General features: G+C 44.2%; 2 protein-coding genes across 8 annotated transcripts; one reads left to right on the forward strand and one right to left on the reverse strand.

Moving 5' to 3' along the window:
* Positions 1–913: 913 nt before the first annotated feature.
* si:ch73-54f23.4 (E3 ubiquitin-protein ligase TRIM69) lies at positions 914–5,994 on the forward strand. Of its 3 annotated transcripts, none has more exons than XM_045219408.1 (6): positions 914–995; positions 1,342–1,419; positions 2,002–2,097; positions 2,438–2,671; positions 4,811–4,927; positions 5,154–5,994. In XM_045219408.1, the coding sequence occupies exons 5-6, from the start codon at positions 4,906–4,908 to the stop codon at positions 5,720–5,722; spliced, it is 591 nt and encodes a 196-aa protein (XP_045075343.1). In that variant the 5' UTR covers positions 914–995; positions 1,342–1,419; positions 2,002–2,097; positions 2,438–2,671; positions 4,811–4,905; the 3' UTR covers positions 5,723–5,994. The 3 variants fall into 3 exon arrangements, 2 of the variants coding, with proteins under 2 accessions (XP_045075343.1, XP_045075344.1); XM_045219409.1 differs by lacking the exon at positions 914–995 and adding an exon at positions 1,092–1,110; XR_006660119.1 differs by lacking the exons at positions 914–995; positions 4,811–4,927; positions 5,154–5,994 and adding an exon at positions 4,422–4,446 and having other exon boundaries at positions 1,134–1,419.
* Positions 5,995–6,942: 948 nt separating this feature from the next.
* si:dkeyp-77h1.4 lies at positions 6,943–25,504 on the reverse strand. 5 transcript variants are annotated; one of them, XM_045219414.1, is made up of 12 exons: positions 25,316–25,504; positions 19,141–19,214; positions 18,952–19,020; positions 17,387–17,407; positions 16,998–17,276; positions 15,141–15,261; positions 14,618–14,793; positions 13,838–13,977; positions 13,431–13,578; positions 12,753–12,934; positions 12,560–12,649; positions 6,943–12,408 (listed from the first exon to the last, which is right to left on the reverse strand). In XM_045219414.1, exons 3-12 carry the CDS (start codon positions 19,004–19,006, stop codon positions 12,271–12,273), a joined length of 1,350 nt encoding a protein of 449 aa, XP_045075349.1. In that variant the 5' UTR covers positions 19,007–19,020; positions 19,141–19,214; positions 25,316–25,504; the 3' UTR covers positions 6,943–12,270. The 5 variants fall into 5 exon arrangements, with proteins under 5 accessions (XP_045075349.1, XP_045075348.1, XP_045075347.1 ...); XM_045219413.1 differs by lacking the exon at positions 19,141–19,214 and having other exon boundaries at positions 18,952–19,014; XM_045219412.1 differs by lacking the exon at positions 19,141–19,214.
* Between the last annotated feature and the right edge of the window lie 147 nt (positions 25,505–25,651).

The raw sequence follows: 25,651 nt of genomic DNA on the forward strand, positions 1-25,651 counted from the left end.
ACAAGTGAATCATGTTCAGTGTGTGCAGCTCTGCATGTGAGTAACATTCATAATAATGCATTGTGCTAGTGTTCTGTATTCTGTCCACCCACAGTACTGGAGTAGACTACAGTAGTGTGGTTTATGGCGTTGATTGTGCAGCTTGCTCACTTCAGCAGAGCACACAGCAGTCACATCATCAGGACCCAGGACAATGAATTATAGATGAGGAAACATTCGCAGAGATGAGTAATGCTACCTCTGCACACACACAGCCAACCAGCCAGGCTATGTGTGTATGCGTGCATGTGTGTGTATTAGAAGGGGAGAGAGCTAGAGGGAGAGAGGGAGGCAAGGAGAAAGAGTGTGTGTGCATGTCTGTGTGTGTGTGCGTGTGTGTGTCAGTGTGTGTGTTTGTCTCTGAGGGGGAGAATATTGCGAGAGAAAATGCTGACTGCTTGCTTTTATACCAGTGCTCCCCACTCTGTTTTATTTTATGTCAGGAAGAGAAGGAAGAACAGATGGAAACAAACCTCAGTTTGCCCTACATCTACCAATATGTATGTTCAGTTTTAACACCAACATTTTATTGTTTACAGTTGTCATACTGCCCTCTCCAGACGCCCTAGACAGGGTAGTACTAAACCAACATAGGCCTACCAAAATAAATACACAGCCTCTCTCTCCTATCCCTTCCAGGCAAACCACTCCCTATGAAAAACGATATTCCCCCTACCTCCCCGACCCACTGCCTGATTCTATCCCCTGACCGATTCCCTCTTTTGTTTCCAGAATGACAACGGCAGACAGAAATAGAATCTTCTCCACTGTGCAATGCCATAAATCGCTGCTGCCTGCCTTCCCATCCTGGCCAGCAGCTGTGGCTCCCTCCCTCGCTCCCTGCCCCCTCCCTCCCTCCCTCCCTCTGTTTCTCCTCAGTGTTAATGGACCCTCGTCTTCAGCCAAGCTGCGCGTGGAGAGAGAGGGAGAAGGCTACTGTAGGATGGTGTTTGATGGTGACCCTTGTCTGTCTGTCAGTTTAATTGTTTCTAGATAAATCTCCATCTGACTGGTTGGATGTATGACACTCATTCTCTCTTCATGCTAATTGTTTTGATGACCTCAGAGAGGGTATCTCTTCTTATTGGTTTCTCTCTGTGTGTCTCTCTCTGTCTATCTGTCTCTCTTTCTGTCTCTCTCTTTCTCTCTCTCTGATTGATCATTTTCTCTTTCCATGTCCTTCCATTCTCTGTCACTGTCCCTCCCTCTTTCCTCTTTACTGCCTCCCTCTCTTTTATTACACCTCTGTCGTTCTCTATTTTCATTCCCAAGAGTCCCTTGTTTTCTTTCCCGTCTCGTTAGGAGAAATTGGAATGTACAAAAGTAACATAAAAGACACCAACAACAACTGCAATAAAAAGCCTTCTCCCTGACCATAAGGTAAGCTGCAAAGTTGATAATTTTACCTTTGGGTTTATGTCTAAAGGGAAGTCAGGCGATAGAAAGTTTAATTAATTATGAAAGAGATTAGGTTTGGAAAAATGCTCTCCCATAAAATCCAATAGACTATATCAATGGGAGCAGTTTTGTAGTTAATTTTCAATGGCACAACAATATCATGTTCAATAAATAAATGACTTCTAAACTCATAGGAAAAACTATTATCTAAATACATGCATGCTGAACTTACTCTTTAGTTAAATAACTTAAGTCACTATTCTGTCACTATTTGACAATAACTTCTGTCACTATTTGACAATAACTTCTGTCACTATTTGACAATAACTTCTGTCACTATTTGACAATAACTTTTGTCACTATTTGACAATAACTTCTGTCACTATTTGACAATAACTTCTGTCACTATTTGACAATAACTTCTGTCACTATTTGACAATAACTTCTGTCACTATTTGACAATAACTTCTGTCACTATTTGACATTGTTTCTCTGTGTTTTTCCTCTTCCCTTTCTTTTCCATTCTCTTCTATCCCCTCATGTTTGTCTGTGTGTGTGTTACAGGAGAAGCTGATCCAGGCTATTAAAAGAATAAAGCATGAGGTAGACGAGTGCTGGGAGGCAGAGAGAGAGACGTACATATGGTCTATTGGTGTAGAGGTACAGTACTGGCTGCCAATGCATTATTTACTACAGTCAATTACTTTTCATGGTTCATTTATTTTATTATTTTATTAAACCTGAATAAGATAATATGTGAATGTATTAGTGTGTCAGTAATATTACAAGCAATTTGCCTGATACTGGTTGGAAATGTTATCTAACAACGTTAGGATAAATAATTTGTAGTATTTACATATTTAGCATTAAAATGAACATACTGTAATTGTTGCGTGTTGGCTAAAGCTGAAAAATCTCTCTCCCAACCAGGCTAGCATCCTTCTACTACCCACTATATATTAACAAAATAGTAAAGTCTGTCCCTCTGTCTATCTCTCAGAGATGTTTTGATAATCTGGAACGGGAGGTCCGAGCTGAGTTCCAGAACCTCCATCGCTTCCTGGACGAAGAGGAGACCCTGGACATGGAGCGACTGAAGAAGGAGAAAGAGAAGAGGGTGAAGCTGCTTAGGGAGAGAGAGAGGAAGATCGCCATGCAGGGAAGAGATCTAGAGAGAGGCATTGCCACGCTAAACAACAAACTGGCCGAGGAGGATAGTCCCAAACTGCTCAAAGTGAGTGAGTTAGGGTGTGCAGGCTATTGTTCTATTCAATTTGCCTGAAATCAAATAAAGAATTTGACTGATCAATGTGATTTTTTTAAATGTAATGGAAGCTTCTAAATTGCTTTCAACACCTCATGAGTATTCACATTGCATAGTGGTGGGAGCAATATAGCTGTGGCAGCCTATCAGGACAGATTGGGGGCGTGGCCTATTGGGGCGTGGCTTTCTGTATGTTATTTTTGGCCACCCGTGAGAGTGAATGTCATTCCAGGTAATGTGTTCTGTTTTTTTTATGATTTTATGTTCACTGCCAGCATTGATTCTTAAATGATATCTGCTTAAGAAGAGTGATACCAAAGTGCCTGGAAAGGCTACCATTGATGAGTTGGTTACCATTTGGTTACAATATTGTAACCAGTTAATCTCTTCTTATAACCCAATTGAAGAAATTTGGATAGGTAATTCCAGAGTGAAAAATCTACTTGGTACAACATGAAAAAATTGGTTATAATGTATACACACTGAGTGTACAATACTTTTGTCCTCGAAAGCGTTCCACAGGGATGCTGGCCCATGTTGACTCCAATGTTTCCCACAGTTGTCAAGTTGTGTGGATGTCCTTTGGGTGGTGGACCATTCTTGATACACACAGGAAACTGTTGAACGTGAAAAACCCAGCAGCATCTATGTCATGGAAAGAGCAGATGTTCTTCATGTTTTGTATACTCAGTGTATATTAGTTTGCATTTATGTTATTTATTAGGTTTAACCAAAGGTTTAATCCCACAGCACCCCCCTCGCACCCCCTCCTCGCTCCCCCGCCCCCCCCAAAAAAAGAGCCTTTCATGAACTAATACTCGCATGACTTTTTTCCCCCTTACTAGCTCTGACTATGCTGATAGTTACTTTATTGAGGAAAAATGTAGTTACTATGATTGTGATATATAGTTGTCCCACCTAGCTATTTTTAGATGAATGCACTAACTAGAAGTCGCTCTGGATAACAGCGTCTGCTAAATTACTAAAATGGTAATGTAAATGTAGTGCAGGGATGGAACTAAAGCCTGCACACTGCAGTAGTGCTCCATGAGGAGAGTTGGCAACCGTCAATAATCATAAAATGAAACCAACTGTCATAACTGTTTATGACATCTCTTATGTCATTATTACGACACCGTCATTCAGGTCTTATGACGAAAGGTTGGAGAGCAAAGTGTTACAGAGAATGTGATGAATGGCAGGAGGGAGGGAGTGAATTGCGGAGGGTCAGGGGAGTGAGAAGCTTGGAGTACCTCCACAGAATCTACTGGATGCTGCTATCAGCCTCCACAACAGCTAGCCTACGCCGGCACATTGATGTCAAAGCTGCAGTCCTCAAGGACCACCGCGTCAGCTTATTGCCTTCTCTTCTGGCACTAATTTGATCAATCAAAGTAATTGATTGGCTAAATAGTCTACTTGCCTGCTTTCGTTGGTCTAAATCAATTTCTCATTAAAAGGTTGGCGGACAAAAAGCACCACAGTGCAGTCCTGGAGTACTAGCTGAGGTTTGGCACCAAACAATGACTGAGAGAGAATATCAACTGCATATTGAGTTCATTTGGGCACAATTCTGGTTTGTTTTCTGATGGAAAACAAATGTAATATGTATTTTTATTGGGCACCTTTATCAGTTGAACAAATACATTGTGTGCTATGTTGCTTTGAGTGATTTAAGTCTTTCACTACTGTAATGACCACTCCTTTTTTCTCTCTGAAGGAGATTCAAGACCTCTTGAAAAGGCAAGTGATTATATTTAATTATTTAACTGATTATGTCTCCATCTATTTCTCGTATCACAAATCACTCCCTTCTCCTGATCGGCCATAATCTCTCAAATTGCATTTTGGCATCCCATTCTCTCTCTCTCTCTCTCTCCTCACGTTGGTATCCCCCCTTTTCTTCTCTCCACTCGTTCTATCCTCTCGTTCTCTCTTTGGCATCCCACTTTCTTTCTTCACTCTCTCTACCCTCTCTCTCTTTCTCACTCATTTCCCAATCCTTTCACAAAAAACATAATCCTGTCCTTCTTTTCGATCACTTTCTCATCCATCTTTGCACTCCTCCTCCCCTGCACCTCTCCCTCTCTCATCCCCCTCTCCCTGCAGGTCCCAGGTGGCTTTCATTCCTCCCTCCACAGGTGGATGTGGAGGTGCGATCAGCACACTTTGTGGGGCCCATCCAGTACAGGATATGGAAACACATGAAGAGCTGCCTCTATCCAAGTAATGCACATCGTATCTTTCTGTGACATTAGTATTGTTATAGAATTGTTATAGTATTGTTATACAATGAGTATAATGCTGAATTAAAGAGATTAATCTCTCTGTCTTCTAGTGACATAGTGATAATGTACCGGTATATCTGGGTTTTTCATTCCTAGGGATGTACTTACATATATACCATTAGACCATTCTAGATTACAACAATACAACTCACCTGAGCCCCCAGACATCACTGAAGTGACCTTTGACCCAGAGACAGCCCACCCCCTCCTCACCCTCTCCCCCAGCTGCACCTCCGTGTGGTTCGAGGAGGACAAAGTTATCCCCAAGGCCTCGGAGGAGGAGCAGCCACCCAACCCCCGCCGCTTCCACTACTACTACAGTGTAATGGGCCGAGAAGGCTTCATCACCGGACGCCATTACTGGGAGGTGGAGGTGGGCCGCAAGACAGCATGGCGGGTGGGTGTGGCCAGGGAGGATGTCCACAGGGGGGAGATGGACTCCAGCGGGACCAGCAGCGGTCTCTGGACCCTGTCCCTGAAGGGAGGGGCCATCTTGGCCTGTACAGACCCCAAACCCACCAAGGTCCCAGTGTCCATCAGGCCCGTCCGGATCGGAGTGTTCTTAGACTGTGAGAAGGAGGAAGTAGCGTTCTATAACGCTGTTACCATGACGCCGCTGTACACATTCTCCATGGAAACAGTGTTCGTTCCGCTGATCCCCTTCTATAACCCTTGTGACACGGACGATGGGAGGAACCTTGGTCCCCTGAACCTCTTTAGCCCCTCTATATGAGAGTTCGGAAAACCAAGGAGAACCAAGGTTCGACTGGAGTATATTCTGTTTGGGGATGTGGTGGAAGGATAGATAGCATTTGGAAATGGGTTTTATACAGTGTATGTTTCCTGTATAATTTCATAGCTGGCCTGGAAGCATGATGTAAATTGTATCAGTTAAAAAATCCAATGAGTTTATGATACGCATTTACATTTACTAGTGGAGGCTGGTGGGTGGAGCTATAGGAGGATGGGCTTATTGTAATGGCTGGAATGGAATTATGGAATGGAGTGAAACGTGGTTTCCATATGTTTGATGTGTTTGATACCGTTCCATTAATTCCATTCCACCCATTACAATGAGCCCTGTCCTCCTATAGCTCCTCCCACTAGCCTCCACTGACATTTACCTACCCAGTTCTATGTATGTTATAGCACTATCAGTTCATGTTTATGCCATTGTGTTCAGTTGTTTGCGTTGTGGTTTGAATATTGACATTTTATTGGCATTAAATACACAAATAAATAAAACCTTTGTCTGTGCTTATAACACCAGAATGTGATATTTTTGTCATATTGTCAGATAATAGGTCATGAATGTAGAAAAACAAGACTAAGGTATCTAAAACAAGATACCCTGGGGCTTCAGGACTTAACAGCAGGTGTTAACTGCACAATGATGTCACCTTTGGCCCATCTATAAATACTGTGGTCATGCGTCCACAACTGTGACACTTTGTCTATGTTGTAAATGTCACCCTATTCCCTATATAGTGCACTACTTCTGACCAACAGGCCAGTAAAAAAGTAGTGCACTATGTAGGGAATAAGGTGCCATTTGGGACGCAGCCATTGTGGCATGGGTATGGGAGCAATGTAGGGGAGTATAGAGGGGTGGGAGGAGGGGGGAGGAGGACACAAAGGGTGACACAGGAGAGTGTGACACTGCGGGAGAACAACTAAATATGAGTGACATTGAGTGAAATGACTGTCGTGAGGTTGCATGAAAACACCGTCACATTTACAGAGACCAAGCCTTCCTCAGTGAGCGCGGCCATTAGTATGATTTCTTACACTATGCACGGTGCTGACAGATAGACAGCTAGGAGAAAAGTGCTCCACGAAATGAGATCGTAAAATCAAAGGGTAGGTAGGCCATGTTATAGCCTATCTACCCTATTAACATTATGACAAATTCAAAGCTTTGGAAAAGGACAGAATCAATAGGAAAGGACACTATTTTTTTCTCATAATCTTTCGTTTATTCTTCATATGTTTTTTTAGACATGAAAAAAAGAAAATAACACCTTTCCTTTACAAAACGCCTGTGTGTCGTGTTGTGCAAAAAGGGTGGGGGGAGATCAACAGACTGTAGAACGCTACACACGCCATCACAGCAGAAGAAGTAAACAGACAGAATCAGAATCAGGGCAGAGAGAGATCGCTCACATAGTGCAAGGAACGCCAATGAGAACTGTAGTGAATTTGGGGGGTCTGTCCCAGCCAGGGGGGGAATTGAACCCACAACCTTCTGGTCCAAGACCCAGACACTAACCAACCAGCCCAAATAGAGTTAACTCAGTAGGAGTTGCTGGTAATGTGGTTACCAAGGGCAGGTTTGTTACATTACCCCCTCTTTTGGGAAGCGCTATAATACAGTAGTGGTATAAAACATTTCAAATTCATCCACATGCACATCTCAGTTCCACATCAGGAGGGCTAGATCTCAAATACTGTTTGAGGCTTTGGCATCCATTTTGAATTCAACCTGCTGTTTACATACAAACAGTGCCACTGAATTCCCAAGATGTACAGCAGTTACTGTCTCACCAAGTTACACAATACACTTCAATATGATGTTATTCATCTCATGCTAATGCACATTCAAATAAACCCTGACAACCAAATACCAAGCAACTAGGTAGTTTATCACTCTTCCAATCACGACTGAGTGTCGAAGTGCTTTACATTTATCACCTCCTGTCCTGACTACAATATTCTGTATCTCCTGACTGTGTTATGTCTCTATATACAGTATAGTAGACCTATAGGGTAGTCAGGTCTGCATATAGTACTTTCCCGCTTTTTAGTCTGTGACCACCCTACATCATATAAACCAAACGGTGCCTGTTGGAGTGTATTTATAGAATATAGGCTGACTAGCCATTGAATATTTGATTTCATATTTAGGCACTAAAACAAAGATGAGAGTCATCCCGTGTAGAGCACCTCAGAGCTGGACTAACGCAGATAGTTTGTTTTCTAAACAAATGTTAATTGACATACAGCTGAAATAGTTGTTTTATTTTTATTGCACACACATAGGCTAGACACTTATACCTAGACACAATACAAAATGATGTGTCACACGCACGCATGTATGCACACAACACGGGCACGCACAACACACACACACACACACACACAGGTACGATCACACACGCACACACACACACACAAATGCCATGATGAAGATAACACTATGACTGATCAATCCTCTGTCCACACACACAGATGGCTTGTATAAAACAAAACTAATATGAATATCATGTGGACATGCTGCAATAAACATCTTTATCTTTAAAGTGACATATATCATACTTTTTTATATATATATATATAAGTTATGTAAGGGTGTTATACTGTGAGTGTTATCATCATAGGGTTGAAATAGTAATAATAAAAGTGAATCCAATCAAAATATTCTAGAGATCTATTCGAAGATCTGTGATGCGGAGAAATATGCAGTTATTCAGTTGTGGTTACCATTTTCAGTTGATCAAGTTAGGATTTGATAAGTTAGTGAAGATTAGTTTGTATGTATACAGTATATTCAATAATCAGCATGTAGGCTTTGCACAGGTGAGACATTAGATTAGCTTTTTTATATAATCAAGTATAATATAACAACCATTCTATACACTAAACACATTCAACCTTTGAGAGGAGACTTTTTAAACCTTACACATGCAATATTTACAATGCTGAACCTCGTCAGCAGGGCCATTAGGGAGTGTGTGTGTGTGTGTGTGTGCAGAAACAGATAAACACTGCTTTTAGTATTGCCTAAATGGGTGTTACGGCTCCACACAACAGAGCTTGATTAGCATTGAGATCGAGATTGAGATTGAGAGTGGAGCCAAATTTCTCCAGTGGTAGAATTTTACATAATCCTTGACCTTTTATCACTAAAATGCCTACATCACTTACATCAGTTGAATGACAATATAGCAAAGCATTTAGGCACCTCGAACACTAAAGTATTCATACTGTATTCATCATGATTCATATACTGTACTTATCATATTAACATCTATATATCTTATCATATGGCTTTTAACTTTCATTTTATTCTCATATTAATTTTAGCGTTAAAAAAACGTCTTCGAATTCTGGAAGCGTTTAGAAAGAGAAAGGCCATCGTTTGAAGTTGAAGATGGATCTACTTACTATGTGTTCCATCAACTGATTGATTTGTTGGTTCACTTAACACTTTGTGCTTCTCTTAACGATCCTACTGCTTTTAGATTTAGTCCACTGAACTCAATGTACCCTTCATGGTGTCTGTCACGATGGTCAGTTAAAACACTGAGGTAGAGATATGTCTTTTGTCAAGCAAAATGTATCTGCACACCTCCTCTTGTACCACATAGCGGCTACAGGAGTTTTAACCCCCATCAAAGTCTTATTGCACTGTAAATCTAGGCTAGATCAACATAGCTTCAAGCAACTAAAGACAGATGGCATCATGGCACAGTCCTGGAGATGGTGGTACAGTAAGTTAATAGTTAGTGAAGTTCTCGCAGGACATTTTAGGGCAGTCAGAGCGACAAATGGCAAAAGGGTAGGCTATTAGAACACATCAACCTACCCATGCCTTGCCTTGACATCATATCCAGTACTGTGGATGGATGCTAGTGGGTTAACCCTATTTGTGAATATTTAGGCTGGAGCAAATAACCATAACTACATGTATACTGTACTATGAGATCACTATACTATGCATCAGAGCCATGGAGCACATCTACAGTTGGCTCAAGGCCTCCAGTATGTAGCTCATAGATGACTGTAATGCATTTAGATGTGTGTAGGCAAGGAACAGTCTGACATGGATTTGTTCTATTATCTCAGGGAAGACTATACTTTCATACTGTACTTTTATAAATCATCATGGGATATAACGGCTGACCCATAATCTATAAATGAGAAGTAAAGTGGGCAGGACCAACAGTAAAACTACATCTATCGGCCAGATGAAATCATGCTATAATACTTCACTACCTCCTGCAAGCAAGGGAGGAAGGAAAAGAGGGAGTAGGAAGGAAGGAAGGAAGGAAGGAAGGAAGGAAGGAAGGAAGGAAGGAAGGAAGGATGGACAGAACGAAGAACATAGAGAAGGGAGGATTAATTTTTTAAAATGTTAGGACTAAGCCAATGACATCACTCACCATACGCCTCCACCTCTCCCTCTCCCACTCTCATAGTTGTAGTCAGCACAATAACAATCAGCACTACATTTCCCAAGATTCACTGGGGCTTCCTTAAAGTGCTGAGGTGTGTCCTTGGGGTCTTCAGGTGCTGGGGTGAAGGGTCAAAACAAGCTCTTTCTCTTGGGATTAAACTGATTCTAGAGATCCACTGGGACAGTCAGTCAGAGTTGGCCAACACCTTATAACCAATACAGTCTCTCATGTAGTTGGGAGCGCAATCACAGGAGACATCCATTTTAAACAAAAGTTAGATTTAGTTTAACAGAAGGTATCGATGTTAGAGTTCAGCATTCAGGTGTTAGTGTTGCTGGGATAATGCCATGCTCCTTTGTATCCGGATGTTTCATCATTCAAGCACTCTAGATGTTTCTATAGGAGGGCAGAGGATCAGCAGGAAAATGTCCAGATTCCCAGATTCTCAGATTCCCAGGTTTCAGGAAAACTACTAGAGAATGTCACAAGGAGATTGAAGGAATCCAGTCCAGTTTGATAGAAAGGTGATTTAAATTCATCCAGTTTGATGAGAACATTATGTCATAGTCACATTTATAAGTCCTTGGGGGGGTTAAATCATGTAATTGGTTTCATCATATGAGATAAAAAATGGCCGTAGCAAATTTACAAGCTGTTCGTGCTTTTGTTTTGGTCTGTTTTTCCACATGCTGAGATTAGAGCAGGCATCATCAAAGGTTTTATCAGTCCACAAATGGAGTAGATGGTCATAGATGTAGTTGAACTAGATTGGGTCATGTTCACTTGCCATTCTGTTGTTCGTATATCTATGTAAAAGGGTGTGGAACCATTCTGCACACCTCTGAACATAAAAAATATCTAAAGTAGCTAGGTTTAACATTTTACTTGTAAACTCTGCAACTGATTTTGTTGGCAGACTGGCAGTCATGCTCTAGTTTACACACTACAAAAGAGTATGCAGCATAGAAAGTTAAAAAAGAAACAACAACAACTAAAACGTCTGACAAAACGGAACTCGTTTGCTTATATTTATATCTTGTGAATAGTATCTGTGAATTGAAAAAAGTATCTCAACGATAACGTTAGTGTTAGTTACAGGTGAGTTAGCTATCATAACAACCTACAGCATGTTTGAGCATTAGAAGTGTTAAATCTAAGTCCCAGCCTCGACAGTAGCAGTGATTTCTTCCTTATTTGGTAAGGGGGTGTTCGATTGTCTGTCTACAGTGGTGGAGGAGGATAGAATAATGGATCTGTGGGGTTTCCCTTGGAGGGGTGCAGGGGCTGTTCTCAGGTTGCGGTGGTGGCGGTGTTGTCCTCAGCTGGGGCGTCAGTTTTGGCCTCAAGGGATGGACTAGATGGGGCGGTCACCTCCACCTCAGGGGTTTAGGAGGGGTTGCCTTGGCGACAGGACTTTCGATCAGACTCACTGGGGCCGGAGCAGTGTCAGGTTTGGATTCAGGTGCTGGTGGTTCGGGTGTGCCATTGGTGGTCGGAGTAGGTTCAGGGCTCAGCATTGAGGTTGGGGTCGGAGTCTGGATTGATGTCACAGGCTTGGGGAATTCCGGGGTTGGTGTCACAAGCTTGGGGGATTCCGGGGTTGGTGTTAGGATCTTGGGGTGTTCGGGAGTTGGTGTCACAGGCTTGGGGGATTCTGGGGTTGGTGTCACCGGCTTGGGGGGTTCGGGGGCTGGTATCACCAGTTTGGGGGGTTCGGGGGTTGATGGCTGGGGTGTAGTTGGTTTGGAGACAGGGGTCAGGGGTGGGGTTGGCTTAGGGGACACCGGGCTTGGAGACACAGCAATAGGTGTTTTGGCTGGTTCAGGTGTTTTCAATTCAGATGTTTTCGGTTCAGGAGTTTTCAAATCAGGAGTTTTCAATTCAGGAGTTTTGGCTGGTTCAGGTGTTTTGGCAATGGGGCTTGGAGCCTGCTTGGAGACCGGGCTTGGGATTGGGCTGAGTTTGGTCTCAACGGGTTTGGTTATGGTCAACTTTGGTTCAGGAGCTGGTTCAGGGATTTTCTTGATCTCGGGAACCGGGCTCAGGTTTGGTAACCAGGGGTGGGCTTGGCTTGGTTTCTGGGACGAAGGCAACACTCTCAGCCTCAGCCTCTGATTCTGGAATCTGGTCGGGGAACGTCAGTGTCAGTGTCCAATGGGAGGCCAGTGGTGTTAAACTCCACCCCTGAGTCGCTGGTCTCCAGGTTACCACCTGCCACCTCCTTGGACGACACTTCCAGACCCTGCGGTCAACACACAGAGGTCAGAGTGGGAGAGGTCAGGGTGAAGACAGGAGAGTAGATTTTAACAGCTATTTAGACAAAATTCCCCTTCCGTTATTCTCATTAATTCCCTCAAGTCTACAGAAATAACCACTGTGTCACTAATACTTACTTTAATGTCCACCTCAGTGCTCTGAGACTTCTCTGTGATGTCGATGGACTGGGCTATTGACTCCTCAAACTGAGTAATGTTCTTCACCACCTGGAAACCACACATACATGTTATGTCGAGTGCTGAGCATTATATAGGGAACAGGGTGTCATTTGAGACATCACCAGTGTCTCTGTCTCTGTCTCTGTGGTACCTGTCTAAAGGCATCTCCCTCGTCCTCCTTGCCTGCGTTCTGGGCAATCTTCTCGATTGCTCGGGCCTTGGCAGCCCTCTTCCTCTGCTTGACCAGGCAGGACAGCAGACACACCAACAGCAGGAAGACCAGGAAGCCCACCAGTGCTATGATCGCCACGTAGAGGGACGGCAGCTTGTAGGCTGGAGGAGAGAGGGGAGGGGGAGGGAGAGTAGGGAGAAGGGAGAAAGAGGGGAGGGAGAGGATATAGAGGGGGAGTGTGGCAAAGGGGAGAGAGGGGAGAGACAGAGGAGAAAGAGAGAGATACGCAGAGAGGAGAGAGAGATAAAGGGAGAGGAGATAGAAGTGGGAGAGAGGAGAGGGGGGCAAGGAGCAGACACGTGAGAGGAGAAAGAGGTGAAGGGAGGAAAGGAGAGAGAATGTTAATAAATTCTTCCCAGGTTTTATCAGTTAGTAAATCATTGACATTCCAACCCCTGACCCTCCCCTCCCCTCTCCTCACCCTCCACCGCCAGATAGACGTAAGACACACGGTTGGTTCCCAGTTGGTCGATGACCCTGAACTGGCAAACTCTTCTCCCATCCATCCCCCTCTCCATCTCCTTCATCGTCCCATCCCTCTCTCCTCCCTACTCCTCTCCTCTGTTCTCTTCTCCTCCCCCATCCCCCTCTCCTCACCCTCCACTTCCAGGTAGACGTTGGACACAGGAAACCCCAGTATGTCCGTGACCCTGAACTGTCCGGCGTCGCTGGCCTTGACCTGGTCCAGAATAACCACAGACGGATCCAGAGAGATCCGCCCCTCCAGATCCAGGTCCGCTGGCACCTATCATCAACCAAGAGCCATGCTAGGTTCAAAAGTTCAATCACTTTGCTTCAACATTGTAAGACGATTTTTATTATTGGCAAATAAAAGTAAATCACTTGGATATAAATATTTGGTAACACTTTACTTCAAGCCAACAGGTATAATGCATTATAAGACTTCTCATAAGCATGTATAAGTGATAATGTCTTCTTACCATCCCACAGTGCGCTATAGGGAGTAGGGTTAGGGTAGAATTTGAGTGATTTTAAATCAGTACCGTTAACTGTCCCCCGTTCAGGATCTGTCTGGTTTGTAAGTCGTAGTCGGGCGTGTAGAACAGCCGCACCATGGAGGCATTCAAAATCAGGTTGATCTTCAGGGTGCCAGCGTACGGCACCTTCACAAAGTTCTGGTGGTCTGTGAGAGTGAGAGTGAGAGTGAGGGAGAGTGAGAGAGAGAGAGAGTGAGAGTGAGAGAGAGAGTGAGAGTGAGAGAGAGAGAGAGAGAGAGAGAGAGAGAGAGAGAGAGAGAGGGAAGAGAGGAAGAGAAGAGAAGAGACGGAAGAGAGAGACAAAAAGAAGAGAGGGATAAAGAGACGGAAAGAGAAGAAGATCCAGAGGAAGGGGGAAAAGAGAGAGGGGGCATTAAACAAACAAACATTTTGGAAGACAATACGCAAAATGGATAACTCACTTAACATCAATTTAATAACATCAATTTAAAAGCTGGAAATCTTAATGGTGAAACTGCCACTTCTGTTTGCGATATTACAACAAAGAAGTTACTGCAAACAACTAACACTGTTTTTTTCCCTCTGACATTATTGCATGCGCGATAGAAGAGCAGAATATGTACTGCAATTGTTTTACCACGTTGTGCAAAACACAAACAATAACAACAGTGGTGGGGCGGAGAGTGGCCCCTACTGCGGATTCCATCTTTAAACCCATTGATGACTAACGTTACAGTGAATTTGCAGCAGGTTGGATAAAAAAGGTAGAAAAGCCAAGGTAAAGGTTGCACACAGAAGGTATAGGGAGGATGAAAACAAATGTACCTTTGACATTTAGGCAGACCTTCCTCATGACCTTCATGTTAGTGTCTCTGACTGTGTAGCTTCCCTCATCGGCGCCTGTCACGGCGTTGAGGGTGACCCGGCGCTCGTTGACACTCAGGCGCCCCTGGTACCCATCTCTGGAGAGCTCTCCTTGGCTCATCAGAACCAGGCCCGGCCTGAAGGGTTAGGGTTAATGGAGAACCATAATAGAACTTGTTATCACAACAATCATGATATTGATCAGAATAACAGAATTATATAATGATGGTGTAATGATAATTATCATATTGATAATGCTATCGAGATAACCATGATACTATCATGACAACCACAATAGTATCACAACATCACGATACCGTGACATTATCGCGATATCACGATACTACCGCGATATCGCGATATTATCGCTATAACCACTACATCGTGATAATCAATATTGATGGGAGACTTAATGTTATGAGACAGTAAATCCTCCTTTGAGGAAAGCAGAGAAGTTTACATTTTGACAGAGAAACAACTGTACCTGGAGGTCAGGTTGGCCTCCACAGCACTGGGCCTGTACTCCAGGGTGATGGGAGCCTCCACCCCCGCCAGCTGGATGTGGTAGTTCTCCCCATACTTAATGTTCTGCTCGTTGGAACAGTCTAAAAGATAGAGAAAGGGGTGGGAGAGGCAGGGACAGTTAGATACAGAGACAGAGCAAGAGAAAGAAATGAAGGTATAAAAGGGGAGGACAAGGGGAATGAGAGGGAGACAAGAGATCAGGAAACAGAGCGAGAGAAACAGAAAGGAAAGACAAAAGAATGAGAGAGAATGACAGAGACAGAGCACAGAGAGGAGAAGAACAAGAGAGAGAAAAGGAGGATAAAGATAGAAGAAAAACAGCAGGGATGAACGGATGGGAGGGATGGACGGATGGGGTGGTTAAATAGCTGCATAATTACTGCCTGGTGTATGCAACACGCTGTTAACTACACACACACCTCCTCTCCACACACTGTTAACTCCATATGGCGCCGTCACAGCTCCCACACAGCTAGCTAGCTCCACACAGTTAACTGCATCATTTGATATCAGACAACTGCATCAACTGATATAGCATTCTGATGCTCGACTGCAAAGTCAATGATGTGGCATAAAACCATTAGTTGTTGCGTGCAGTGTGACTGCAAAATAGACAGCTTGGAAAGCCAGTCCATGCAGAGCAAAGCTCAGTCTTCTCAGCATCACCAAATCATCCTTCCTCTCTGACTGTGTAACTGCATGCCAAATGGCACACTATTCCCTATATGGGGCCTGGTCAAAAGTAGTGCACTGTATAGGGATTAGGGTTCCATTTAGGATGTAGACTATGTCTTCCTCATCTCATTACATTCAGATACTTAGTGCTGTTCAGAACATTGCTGCTGCGCTAGCCAACAGGGCTGTACCACACTAATACAGCATTGCTCATGTGTAGATGTAAAAGGCTTGGCCTGTTGACCTAAGTGACAGCATGATTAAACCATGGAATGAGCAGGAACAAGCTGTGTCTAGACTGAGACAGACAGATGGTTTGAAGCACACACTGCTACGGTGGCAGGGCAGCATGTTTGAGAGAGAACGCCAGTATCAATTTAGTCCTAAGGATTTAGACTGAGCCAAGACTCCAAGACTCAATGGAAAAAGCTCAGTACGTCTGCGTCCCAAATGGTACCCTATTCCCTATTTAGTACTTTTGACCAGAGCCCATGTGGATGCAGACTATGGTGTCTGACGATGAAGATCTTCCAACCGTCCAACCCCCCTCCCAGAGAGCAACTTTCCTTCTTCCAACCCCACTCCCAGAGAGCAACTTTCCTTCTTCCAACCCCCACTCCCAGAGAGCAACTTTCCTTCTTCCAACCCCCCTCCCAGAGAGCAACTTTCCTTCTTCCAACCCCCCTCCCAGAGAGCAACTTTCCTTCTTCCAACCCCCCTCCCAGAGAGCAACTTTCCTATGTCCAACCCCCTTCCCAGATAGAAACTTTCCTACTTCCAACCCCCCTCCCAGATAGCAACTTTCCTACTTCCAACCCCCCTCCCAGAGAGCAACTTTCCTACTTCCAACCCCCCTCCCAGGGAGCAACTTTCCTACTTCCAACCCCACTCCCAGAGAGCAACTTTCCTACTTCCAACCCCCCTCCCAGAGAGCAACTTTCCTACTTCCAACCCCCCTCCCAGGGAGCAACTTTCCTACTTCCAACCCTCCTCCCAGAGAGCAACTTTCCTACTTCCAACCCTCCTCCCAGAGAGAAACTTTCCTACTTCCAACCCTCCTCCCAGAGAGCAACTTTCCTACTTCCAACCCTCCTCCCAGAGAGCAACTTTCCTACTTCAAACACACACTCAGACCCCATACCTCTGACGATGAGTGTGATGCGTCGGACCTCTTCTGGCTGTTCGTTGTTCTTCACCGTGTACATCCCCTCGTCCCCCTCGCCCACGTTCTCTAGGATCAGGTGACTGAGCTGACTGTTGAGCTTGGCACGTTTATTGACCACGGACCTACCCTGCATCATGACCACCTCGGCCCCCGCCGGGGCATTGCTGGGCCGGAACAAAACCTCTGCAGCCAGGGAGGGCAGCCGCAGATGGAAGTCCTCCCCAAAGAACATGGTCTGCTGGGAGTCTTCTTTACCTGGGAGGTGGTGGGAGGGTATCTTTAACATTTCCACAGAAACGCATCACAAAGCTTAGTACTATATCATAACTAATGATGCATTTATAACAGATGGCAGGGATGCTTACCTTTCAAAGGGGCCGACAGAGCTATGGACAAAGAGAAAAGAGGTTGGTGTTATTTCATATTTATGCATAGAAATTAAATTCATCAGATTTGTTAGATATATGACCAATAACTATGCTGTGTCTTAAGGACCCATAAGAAACACAAAATGAGGGTTGTGTCTCTGTCAATCTCTTACTCCTCCTGGTGGATTATTCCACACACTGAACCTGCACACACTACTCTGGACACACACACTACTCTGGACACACACACTACTCTGGACACACACACTGCTCTGGACACACACACTGCTCTGGACACACACACTGCTCTGGACACACACACACTACTCTGGACACACACACTACTCTGGACACACACACTACTCTGGACACACACACACTACTCTGGACACACACACTACTCTGGACACACACACTGCTCTGGACACACACACTACTCTGGACACACACACTACTCTGGACACACACACTACTCTGGACACACACACTACTCTGGACACACACACTGCTCTGGACACACACACTACTCTGGACACACACACTACTCTGGACACACACACTACTCTGGACACACACACTACTCTGGACACACACACTACTCTGGACACACACACTACTCTGGACACACACACTACTCTGGACACACACACTACTCTGGACACACACACTGCTCTGGACACACACACTGCTCTGGACACACACACTGCTCTGGACACACACACTACTCTGGACACTGTGATGTCACGAGAGGCTACACAGCTTTCAGCGGGATTGCTCAAGTAGTGCAAGGAGACCAGGTTCAATCAAAACAAGGATTTTATTAAAGGTCTTGGGAAACTAACGAAAGTATAACACAATTCTGTTCTCTTGTGGCTCTTTAAGGGTTAACAGTTCAGGGATGTCTCTTCCACATCCAAAATCATAACTCTCACTCGCTCAAATAACTTTTCCCCAGTCTTACTGTATTCCACGTTGCAGCTAGTGGCCAACCCAGCAAAACGTCCTTCCAAATGTCCCTCACGTATTTCCACAGGTGCATATATCCAAAGGTGAGTATTTCCCAAAGGTAAGTATCTCCAAATCCTTATATTCCTCCTGGAAGTGGACGTGCAGCACTCTTGTCCTCCAGAGAGCCCAGGTTGGAGACTGTGTCTCTTCCCTTCCCAAACCTTCAGCTCATCAGCTCCTGATTGGTTTCAGCTGCGTGGGAAGATTGGCCATAGAGGGTTGGAGTTCCCGACCATACCAGCAGATGGAGCCATAGCTGTCTGGGTTTGCAGCCATCTCAGGGGGATGTAACGTCCCTCCAGGACACAGCCTCTCGTGACATCACAACACACACACTACTCTGGACACACACACTGCTCTGGACACACACACTACTCTGGACACACACACACTACTCTGGACACACACACACTACTCTGGACAGCTCCACATAACTCAACTGAATCAGAGATGGATGACTGCTACCATAACATTCCCCCTTTGGGCCTCAATAAAGTATTATCTCATGTGACCTTCTCATATCTGGTTTTACATCTCTGGGCTTAATGACGTACCTGAGCAGAGCAGCAAGCTCAGCACCACCACCACACTGACTGGCTTCATCTTCATCAGATCTCCTGGGTCTGGAAATAAGGAGAGATGAAGGGAAGATAAGATAAAGGAAAGATAGAGTATAAACAAAAATGGTGTTTGATAAGCGGCACATTAGAATAGAATGCCACTCCATCTCTCTCTCTCTGTACCTCTATCTTTCACCTCTACATCCTCTTCTCCTCCCTCAGTTGTTCTTTCTGTTTCTCCATCTGATTGTGTTTGGCTGGGTGTGGGTGAAGGTGAGGGAGGGGGGTTGGTGTTAGACACTCAGACTAGAGATACAGGAAAGGCTAAGGGAGGGCAAGACTCTTGCTCCCTTAGCCAATTCATAGACAATGATAGCATGTTGTGGTGGTGACATCATCTCATGGTGACATCATCGCATGAAGTGGAGCCGAGAGGATGTCCTTTGGATCACTTAGGTTGTCTTGACTTTAACAGAGGAATGAATGCAGTGTGTGTGTGTGTGTGTGTGTTCATGTGTGTGTGCGTGCCTGTGTGTGTGTGTGTTCCTCTTATCCTAACAGTCAGCCCAAGGTTTCTTCCTCCTCTCTGACATATCAGGTATCTTTCTCCCCATCCTTCCTGATCTAACATGATTGTTAGATCATGAAAGCAATCCACCAAACCAGTCACATTATATCAGTCATTTTAAAAGTATTCCAACAGGGACAAGGTTTTTCATCCACTTGCAACTGTCACCCCATGATAGCTTTTTGGAGGTTGCTCTTGGAGAAATCGAATTACTTAAAGAAAAAAACACTCAGTAGATATTTTAGCTACATTGAATCCCTACACCTGACGTTCAGGGGAATTCAATTTACCACCAATGCGAAAAGTGTGGTGTTTGTACAAACAATAGCCTGCAGTGCAGCACCTCCCCTGTTCCTAGAAACAAACTAGCACAGTGCTCATGTAGTGTAAATAGTTCCCAATTAATTTCCAACTCAGGGTCAATAGTTGATTTACACTACCAAGCTGCAAGCAAGTGGGGCTTTAAGATTGAAAGAAACATGGACTTATTGCAACAACAAAAACAACAACAACAAACTATTATTTTTACATAATCCCTTCCCTTTAAAGGCACATTAAGCTTGTTTGAGTTTTTAAACTAGGGGTGTATTCATCAGTGCACACCGTAGCAAACCGTAGCAAACCGTTTTGCAACAGAAACATTTTGCAAAGAAAAGGAGTGTTTCTTATTGGACAAGTTCAGGTTAGTCACTCCCGTTTCGGCCTATTTGTGTCTGTTTGGTTCCTGGAGAATACACCCAAGGACGCCACTGGCTCCCACTGGATCCCAGACAGGGATTGGTATATTGATTTGGTGTCAGTGAACATGCCTGCATTAAAACAGCCTGGGAATAATTAATGGTTTTCAGAGGTAATTGGGACTGGGGGGATCTGTGTAATTGCTTGGCTGGGTTTCAAACAGAGATCCACACTTTCCCCTTCTCAGGACCCTGAGAAGAGGGAAGTATATGTGAGTGTGTGCGTGTGTGTGTGTAAACATGCGCTGAGTCTTGGAGAATCCAGATTAATTGGAGCATTGAGAGGGTTCTGATGATCTGAGCAGCCTCTGGGTGAGGTGAGACTTCAGATGAGAGACATCAAGGGAAGTATTAGTCAGGGCTTCTGTTCTGTCCTCTTCATACTTAGAGACTAGAGGGTTTGACAGACAAGAGAATTTAAAACCTGAATGTACAGATGTAGGATCTTAATTTCAGCTAGTTTGCTAAAGCTGGAAAAGAATCCTGCAGCAACAGGAAATGTGAGTTATTATGTGGATTATAATTAATGGACATTTTTGTAGGGGTTGATACATTTTTCGTAAGTGAAAATCAAGTCTGAAATGTTTCAAAGTGGAAATTACAAACTTCAGAAGCCTTTTTAAACCTCAAATATACTACACATTTAAATGTCCTGCATAGAAGGAAAGTTCTAATGCAACAGGGTGATCAAATGAAGATCCTACATCTGTAGCGGCAGATTTAGATCCTGAACGCTAGAGATGAAAGGAGAAAGCATCTAGACATTTAGACACAGGCCTGAACTGTTGGCAGTGTGTGTGTGTGTGTGTGTGTGTGTGTGTGTGTGTGTGTGTGTGTGTGTGTGTGTGTGTGTGTGTGTGTGTGTGTGTGTGTGTGTGTGTGTGTGTGTGTGTGCGCTCGTGTGTGTGCGTGTACGTGTGTGAACGAGAGAGAGAGAATGTGTGAACAAAGCAGGAAGCATTAAGCCATCTTCAGAGACCTGATCTGTTGGCAGGAACAGAAAACCTGCTGCTCTCATTTGTTAATGAGGGACAATTAGCATGTGATAATGTCATAATTCCACAACCACGCTTTCTCTCTCTGCTACAAGACACTCTCATCCAATCTTCTCCTGCATGTTTCTGTCTCTCTCTCTCTCTCTCACTCTGTTTCTCTCTCTCTTCCTGATAGAGCCGAGCCACTATCATAGCCTGAAAGCACAGTAATTTTATTAAATCTGAAACTAAAAGACAGGACACAGCCGAGCCCCAGAGAACATGGTCCCTCAGACAGCAACACCAACAACCACACATCAGTCGTGTCCCTTTGGTACAGCCATTCACACAATAACAATGGCATCCACTCATTTTGTCTCTATAGGTTGATTCTGCCTGGGACATGAAGTTGTGAACACCTTGCTGTGTTCTTATTACTAAAGAATTACATGGTACTAAGAACATGTTATATCATAATGTGTGTGAACACAGGCATGTGAAACATGTTGATCTTTGTGTCACTACAGCACCTAAGGGGAATGTATCTGCGCTGTCGTTTTTTAGAGGACCTGTGAAGCAGATAATCCAAGATCTTCTACTCCATTTAATGAGGAAAAAATTGTGTTTCGAATCATTTGGGGCCAGAAACCTTACAAAAAAACACAATCAATCACGTGAAAAAACATGTGGTTTACAGACACGTGTGAACACAGGTGTAAACAAATCTCGTTAAAAATGTCACATGTAAAAAAAAAAACATTCACATGAGTCAGACCGTGGTATTTCGGACACCTTGTGACGTTTCACATGAATCTTCCACATGTGAACAAATCACGTGAAAAATGTCACGTGGGAAAAACAGACATTTGAGTCAGACTTGGTTTTAGGACAAATTTGACATGTTTTTTTGTAAGGGAAACAACACACTGGTGCTCGCCTCACTGAGTTTACAGTGACACACACACACACACACACACACACACACACACACACACACACAAACATGCCTCCTCTCCTTTGGGCTGTTAACCATGGGCTGCCGGACTGGGCCATCTGCTATCCTTCACTCCCTCCCTCCCTCTTTTCCTCCCTTCCTCTTTCTGTCCCCTATTCGCCTAGACTGCTCTATTTGTCACTCTCTCTTCCTTCCTCAGTCCCTCTCTATCTGTCACGTCTTTCGCTCTTTTTTTACTGCCACCCTCTCTTTATTTTATTTTCCTTCCTCCCTCGTTCTCTCTGTTTCTTCCCACATCTCTTATCCTCTTTCCCTCACTGCATCATCATCTCCTCTATCTTCCAATTTGTCCCTTTCTCTCTTTTTTTTTGTCGTCAGCTGTTACTTTCTCTCCTCTCCTACTTTCTGTCCTTCTATCTTTTCTCATTCTATTTCCCGGTCTACCCCATGCCACTCTCTCTCTCTCCCTCCCTCTCTCTTTCTTATTTTCTCCCCTTCTCTCCCTCTCTGTCTCTCTCTCTCCCTCCCTCTCGCTTTCTCCTCTCATGCCCCTTTCCTCCTTCTTATCTTATAGAATCTCAGCTCCAGCAGCATCCCCCTCTGAACTCAAAGACTGTGTCTGTCTTCATCTGAGCTCTGGGATTTGTCCCAAATGGCACCCTATTCCCTATGTAGTCCACTACGTTTGACCAGGGTCCATATGGCTCTGATCAAAAGTAGGGCACTATATAGGGAATAGGGTGCCATTTAGGATGCTGACTCTGAGTCTCTGGTCACTAAGAAGGGAGAGAGGAGGAGGTACAGACAGGCCTTTGTTGAGCTCCTTTAAAGAGGCGGAAAAGCCTTCAATGACTGCAGATGCATGAACCCCACAAAGATGTCTCTGTCTATCTGTCTATCCTTCATTCCTTCACCTTGTTTCCTTAATTCTCCTTTTCCTCCTTGGCTTATATAACCCCAGTGGTCGTGCATCTATCCCCTAATATTTCTGTCACAGTAGTGAAGGCAAAGTATCCAGTCAGGCTGCAAGGAAACGCACACCCCTAACACACACACACATTAGATACAATACACACAAACACATGCACACACACTTGTCCATAAATACTGTAGACACAACACACATGACCAACACCCGCTCCCTCTCTCCCTCCTCTCCTCCCTCACCAGAAAATACATTCTTAAATCATGAAGCGTCAGAAAGCAAAAGGTATCACTGCGCCAACAGAACAGTACACAGGCTGAATGTTTACTTTAGGTGGTTTACTGGAGATCATGGCTTTCTGGTTAGCTGAAATGACAATGGGTGCATCTCAATAGTCTGAAGAGGCTTCCTCTCCTTGTCTCCTTTTCTTCATCTGCTCTGATGAGTGTGAAACTACTTGATAGTTGACAGCAGATTCCCAACAATACACATCGACCATCTTGTTTTTATCCATCCTTTGGCAAGGAGACGGATAAAGGAAAGGAGACAAGGGGAAGAAGCCACTTTAGACTGTTGAGATGCAGCCCTGGGCTGCCTGCCTGCCTGGAAGTGTTGTGTAAATCAAAATGGATGATGGATGAGATCTCACATCACACAGATATAGACTGACTCTTCATTTATCCACTGCATTCCCTTCTAAAAGTACTCTAAAAATATTCTCTCTATCGCTCTCTCTGTCTAGGTCTCTGTCTCACTGTATTTCTCTCTATCTCTCTCTCTCTCTCTCTCAATCACGCTCTGTCTTTCTCTCTCTCTGTATTTCTCTCTCTCTCTCTCTCAGCCCCCCTCTCAGTCTCTCTCGCTCTGATATATGAAAGGAGTGGACAGGTTTCCACCATATTGCTTTCACCTGTCAGATCTTGTCAGATCAGAGGTCATGAGGGGGAGGAGTGCTACAGTAAATGTCCTTATCCTCAACTCATCATTGTCTTTCAAGTGAGGACATAGAAAGACAACTCACAGATGAGATGTAGCTTCATAATTTCCTAATTGTGACAGTTGAAAATAGGCCATTACAGGCATAAAAAGGCTTGAACAGCAGTGACATACAGGCCAAGGCCATCCTTGAACAGCGATCGGGGGTGATGACTGATGACCAGCAGCGCACACTGCACTGTACTATCCTGTACTATACTGCCATGTCCCTGAACTGTTGGCTATTGTAACATGCAGGCAGCGCAGACTCAGGCCACCATATGTCATCAACATATAAGCCGCGGGGGCGACATTGCACAGCACCGGAGTCAGCAGCGCGCCGGTGTAGGCTGACTGCAGGAGCACATCGTTACATTTATGATGGATGGATGGTTTAAAAATAATGGATTCAGTACAGGCTAAACCATTTCATTAAAAAAAAAATTGTCCTACATATTAAGATATACTGATTAGAGACAGGATCCATAGGCTACTCATTTGCATTGATTAGATGTGGATTATGCATCAATAATCTTACAGGACCAAACTGAGTCATACAATTAATCTCTACATGCATTAACAGGTACTGCGAATTAAGGCGACATATTGCATCCAATGATGGGAATATTCTGGGATATTTCAAATAACATAGCCTATTGCATATCCCTATTAGGCTACATTGTTTCAGTGATTTTTTCTTATCATAGGCTATGGCTCAAATTCTGAAGCAATATCTTTACATTAGGATATAGGCCTAATCTAAATGGTCATAAATTGGGATAGGAATTGGAAGGGCACTAGCCTATCCAAACTGTGTAGCCTAATGATTGTCCCCTTGTGTGGCATTCTGTAGAGAAGACTGTGAAATTAGCATGGTAATGCATTATTGAATGCTTGTCCCATCATACCACCATCCCGATGAAGCGCATAGTCTGTTTCATCGTTCCCCCCAATAAACGTGAAAGCCTAATCACAATTTTCTCACCTTTCATCTTCTCCGGAACAAGCACGCCCTGTTTTCACCCAATAAAGCCCTTATCAGATAATAATCGGCTATTATCCTAACATCTCAATATGCGGGAAAGCCAACAGACACCCTCACGAGCATCTCACCAAAAACTGCAGAATTTAACCCGTCACGCACCAGGCGGCGAATGTATTTGAAGAATCTCATCACATCCACCACACACACGTAAGAAATAATTATCCCCTTAGCTCACTCACCTTTAAATTCACACTATCTCTTCCGTATTGTCAGAGTAGGCAACGTTATAACGGGATTGTAGGAGGAGAAATATGGAGCCTAGCCTATTGATGCATGTATTTCTCTCCCTTCTTGGCGTTACCCTCCCTCTCAACCTCGCACCCCCAAGAGCAGCACTTGAAGACTGGGGCTGAACATTTGGAAGATGATCAGAATATGTCGTCTTTTGCTCTCGGTCGGAGCCACTCGACTGATGTCGGTAAACACCGGATTCGATTGCCTCAAGCAAGGCAGCGATTGTTGGTTGTTTGTCTTTTTAACTGAAGGAATTCATCTTCCTTATAATAAAACATAAT

The sequence above is a fragment of the Coregonus clupeaformis genome, unplaced genomic scaffold (genome assembly GCF_020615455.1).
Source record: "Coregonus clupeaformis isolate EN_2021a unplaced genomic scaffold, ASM2061545v1 scaf2368, whole genome shotgun sequence".
Taxonomy (NCBI): Eukaryota; Metazoa; Chordata; class Actinopteri; order Salmoniformes; family Salmonidae; genus Coregonus; species Coregonus clupeaformis.

What these genes read in the sequence shown, in the direction of transcription:
- si:ch73-54f23.4 (XM_045219408.1), top strand. Translation starts at nt 4,906, where the DNA reads ATGAAGAGCTGCCTCTATCCAA. An exon ending in GAAGAGCTGCCTCTATCCAA is followed by an intron (nt 4,928 to 5,153) that starts GTAATGCACATC and finishes CTGAGCCCCCAG; the next exon opens with ACATCACTGAAGTGACCTTT.
- si:dkeyp-77h1.4 (XM_045219410.1), bottom strand. An exon ending in TCTGTCGGCCCCTTTGAAAG is followed by an intron (nt 17,277 to 17,386) that starts GTAAGCATCCCT and finishes ACCACCTCCCAG; the next exon opens with GTAAAGAAGACTCCCAGCAG. An exon ending in CATCACACTCATCGTCAGAG is followed by an intron (nt 15,262 to 16,997) that starts GTATGGGGTCTG and finishes TCTATCTTTTAG; the next exon opens with ACTGTTCCAACGAGCAGAAC.